We start from the raw sequence: 4,562 nt of genomic DNA on the forward strand, positions 1-4,562 counted from the left end.
GTACCTATATGCAAATTACTTTTCTGGGTGACACAGACAAATATTACTTGGAATTATCAAGTCCCTCCTAAGACTGTCCCAAACCTGGGCACTTTTACTTTTGAAGGTCCTAATTCATATCATGTCAAAATGAACTTTTATCTCATTTCAATTTCATGGTAAATTTTAAATGTATTTATCTATTTATATTATTAAAATTGTTTGGCTTACAAGTGACTGAATTTACAATTCAATGCTTTCCCAAACAAGTTTTATGAAAACACAGGAATTCTTGCAAAGTGAAATTAACCTAATTTACAGATTGTTTCAAAATAATGATGTATGAATATAAACATTTATTCATTATTAATGAGGCTGAGATAATGTGCCACTTAGTAGACATATAGATAACCACAAGGGTTTTGTTTTTGTTTTTTTTTTAGGGTTTTGTTTTGTTTTGTTTTTTTGTAATTCGGTGCCAACATGTTTTCTAGACCTCAAACATCTTTGCCCTTAAAGAAGATGCCATAGAACTGATTACTGCACCCTTTCTCCCTGCTTATTCTCTGTGTAGGAGTTGAATCACTTATGAGTATGAATTAAGATCCACTTATGGAAGTGCAAATTAAAGGAATTTACTTTAGCAAATACTTTTTAGGGCACATTTGTTTCTTTGAACAAAAGCAATTCAGTGAGCTTCTTTCCTTGGGAATCAGGGTACAGGCCACGCCAGAGAAGGACCCACAGCAATGATATGAATGAAAACCTGCTGTTCACACTTCTGTGCTGAGAATGTTGTTCCCTGTCAGAGGTTGAGCTCCCCAGATGCTGACTCTAATGGGGAAATTTTCCTGCAGAATGTTTACTGGAAGCGCTCTTCAGATCAACATCTACGGGGATGGGCAAAGGAAGCAGGGCTGTGCAGAGGGAAGACATAAGCCACCATGGGGAAGCTCTTGAGCTGGGAGGCAGGATGACCGGGTGAGGTAGTTCTCTTTAGCCCAGAGTAACCCCGAAGACTTAGCTGAATGCTGTCAGCCACCCACAGGCCCAGCAGCTAGGGTAACAAGTTCTTCAGCCCTACGTAGGGATGGGGATCTAGGCAGCACGCCACAGCATTCACTGCACACTCTTACCATCCAATACTTCTTAAAGTTTAATGTGCATGCAAATCACCTGAAGGATCTTGTTAAAACAAAGATTCCAACTCAGTAGGTCTGCAATGGGCCCCAAAATTCTGTATGTCAAGTAAGCTTCCACATGATGCTGACATTGCTGGTCCATGGGCCACACTGTGAATGGCGTGGCTGTAAAGGCAGCTCTCCCCTCACTTAGATTTGCTTTGCATTGAGATTCTCAAGTGAGAGCCATCCAACTCCGAGGATCATGAAATATATTCCACCATCACTGGGTGAGGCATTTCTGAGACACCAGATCCTTCACAGCGGCCTTCACATCCTTGTTCCTCAGACTGTAGATAATGGGGTTCAGCATGGGGGTCAGAAGTCCATAGAAAAGAGAGATGAGTTTGTCTGTGAGGTCCTGCTTGTCAGCCCCTAGCGGGTCCTTGGACTTGGGCTTTCCATACATGAAGAGAATGGTCCCATAGAAGATGATCACCACAGTAAGGTGGGCAGAGCAGGTAGAGAAGGCCTTTTTCCTTCCCTCGGCTGAGGGAATCTTTAAGATAGTGGTGAGTATGAAGATGTAGGAGACAAAGATGAACAGAACTGGGACCCCCAGGAAGATCACATTGGCCACACCCATGCTGATCACATTGATGGAGATGTCGGCACAGGCCAACTTTAGGACTGCCAAGATCTCACAGATGAAGTGGTTGATGACATTGTCCCCACAGAAGGGCAATTGTACTGCAAGAGAGATCTGCACCAAAGAGTTGGCTCCACCAGCCACCCAGGAGCTGATGGCCATGGGCACATAGGCAGCCTTACTCATGATCACAGAGTATCTAAGGGGGTTGCAGATGGCCACATAACGATCAAAAGCCATCATGCCCAGGAGCACACATTCTGTGGCTCCCATGGCAAAGGAGAGAAACATCTGCACAGCACAGCCTGAGAAAGAAATGGTTTTCCTGGGAGTGAGGAAACCATCTAGGACCAGAGGGACTGAGGAGGTTGTGTAGCAGATGTCCAGGAAGGACAGGTTCCCCAGGAAGAAGTACATGGGCGTGCGCAGGTGGGAGTCAAGGATGGTCACCAGGATGAGGATGCCATTGCCCAGCAGGATCACCAGGTACATCGACAGGATGAGCACAAAGAATGTTTTCTCTAGTTTTGGGTGGGCAGAGAGGCCAAGCAAAATAAATTCTGTCACAGTAGACTGGTTGGATGCTTCCATTTCAAACTCTCTCTTTCCTCCCTAGGAATATGGAAGGCAGAAAAATACATGTTTTCTGTTTGGCTTGCTTGAGTCAATGCATGGGGATTACAGCATAACGTCTTTATTATTATAGATAAATCTGAGATTCAACTTTAAAAAAAAAACAAGTTATCTACAAGCCAGGCTATGTAGTAGACTTTGGAAGAGTAGACCTTGGAAATTTAATGAAATTTAATAAAATGAAGGACACTTTGTGTAATTGATGATATTAATATAGCTAATGAAATGTCATATGTCTACATATGCTGTCCCCAGCACTTTGTAGGGAAGCATGGACTTCTGAGTAACTCTTGTGTCTGCTATAAAATTGGAGACCTTGGGCTGTCACAGCTCAGTGCCCCCTGTCCATTGAGGTCACAGGGCCTATTCCTCTGGATCTGGTTCCTTCTCACTCAGCAAGTTTCTGTTATAATCTGGCTTCCCACACTACCTTACATGGAGAGAATGTACTAGATTGAGAATACAAAATTACTTATCTCCTTAACAGTTTTATATCTGGCGTATACTGCACTTCTTTGTGAGTTTAGTTAATGTACATCAGTTCAACTGATTGTGACTCTCTTCTCTATAAACTCTGACCAAATTAAATTTCTGGTACCTATAACATGGAGTCCCCACCAAAGTCTCCAGAAATGTAATCTGGAGAGAAGAATTCCTCCTATAAGCACATCTGACTGCCTGCATCTTTGCTACTCCAAGTCTTGGCCAGAGAAATAGAATCTTACCTAATTGTGGGAGCCCACTCAAAATTCACAACCCCAGCTTGGGTTAGATGGGGCCTTGAGTCACAACCACATCAAATTTGGAAAGAAATGTCATCCAGTGCCATTTGGAGGTTTTGCAGACATGTTCACAGGCAAATCTGCTCAACCTCCCAGGACCAAAATCTACACTGGAGACTATCAAAATTCTGCTGCCAAAGAGATTCAGAAAACAAGTGTCATCAGACCTAGGGCACAATGACATGGAGCTGTATCCCTAATAGCTCCCCCAATGCTGACTGAAAATACTGATTTCTGGGTCCTTCCTTTGCAGACTGCCTTGGAAATCTGTTTTAATTTTGTTTGTTTATTTGTTTTATTTATTTTTTAAGATAAAAAGTTCCTATGTACGTCAGATGTACACCAGAAATCACTGACCGATTTCAGTCCCACTCAGTTTCAAGGCAGAGAAATTGGCAATGATACAATATTCAGAAGAATTTATCTCAAGCTATCAGGGATTAAGAGATGAAGCAGAATCTGAACTTGATAGAATTCTTACATATTAAACCAGACCAGTTCCTACCCACAGCACCAGGGATCCCCTTTCCCTAGGTGAATTCTCAGCCTCAGCTGAATGTTTTGAACAGTGAAGGCTCCAGGAAAGATTATTAGGAAACTGGGCTGTCAGAGTTCTTCAGAAATCTGAAATCTGCCTTTTTCCTACTTCTCTCTTTCTCCACTGGGCCTAAGTGTGCCTTCTGGCCTTGTGCAAAACAGACCTGTTCTTTTGTAACAGTTACAGCCTTCAAAGTTCTGGAAATAGTTGTCTTGTTGCCTGATCCATCCCTATTCCCAGCCCCCTCCCTGCACCCTTAGCACAAGACCTCTTCTTCCCATCACACCAAATGGTAAAAAGTTGGCCATGGCTAGAAATAGTGGTCTTGTTGCCCGACCCACCCAGCACTCACCCAGTTTGGGGACCAATCCAGGCTGCATCTATTGCTCGCAGGCAAGCAGGCTAATGGAGCTGAGAGGTTGCTGGTTTACTGGTGTCAGGACAAGTAGCTGGCTCTAGTGTTACCTGCCCATCTGGATGTCACCTATCCATAACCAGGATGCCATACAGAGCACATCTATCAGATCTACCCTGGGAATAACAGGGTGCACAATGATGACATAGTATTTACCCTTTAACTGTTGTCTCACTCCCCAATGTCTCAGAATGACCCCCGAGTGTAGAGAGGTCCAAGGTACAGCCACAGCCCCAGAAATCTTGCCTGACCTTGGGACTCAGTAAAACAAGAAGACAAGTCTGACTCTCAAGCCGGAGGCTCAACAAGGAGCCCCAGCCTGGAGGAGGCTGTACCCAGGGCAAGCTGGGCCTGGCATCCTCTTTTCTCTGTGCCCCATGCTGCTCTCCACAGGGTCCCATAAAGACTCTCTCAGGAACTTAAGGCCAGGTTGCTTTGGGGCTGG

The 4,562-nt window shown here is 44.1% G+C and overlaps 1 protein-coding gene across 1 annotated transcript; it reads right to left on the minus strand.

Annotated features, from left to right (window-relative positions):
* Positions 1–1,383: 1,383 nt before the first annotated feature.
* Positions 1,384–2,340, minus strand: LOC113175114 (olfactory receptor 13C7-like). The gene has a single exon (XM_026379302.2). The coding sequence runs from the start codon at positions 2,338–2,340 to the stop codon at positions 1,384–1,386; it is 957 nt and encodes a 318-aa protein (XP_026235087.1).
* Between the last annotated feature and the right edge of the window lie 2,222 nt (positions 2,341–4,562).

Source organism: Urocitellus parryii, chromosome 4, assembly GCF_045843805.1.
Source record: "Urocitellus parryii isolate mUroPar1 chromosome 4, mUroPar1.hap1, whole genome shotgun sequence".
Lineage (NCBI taxonomy): Eukaryota > Metazoa > Chordata > Mammalia > Rodentia > Sciuridae > Urocitellus > Urocitellus parryii.

Coding starts and splice junctions, on each gene's coding strand:
- LOC113175114 (XM_026379302.2), bottom strand. CDS start 2,340: ATGGAAGCATCCAACCAGTCTACTGTGACAGAATTTATTTTGCTTGGC.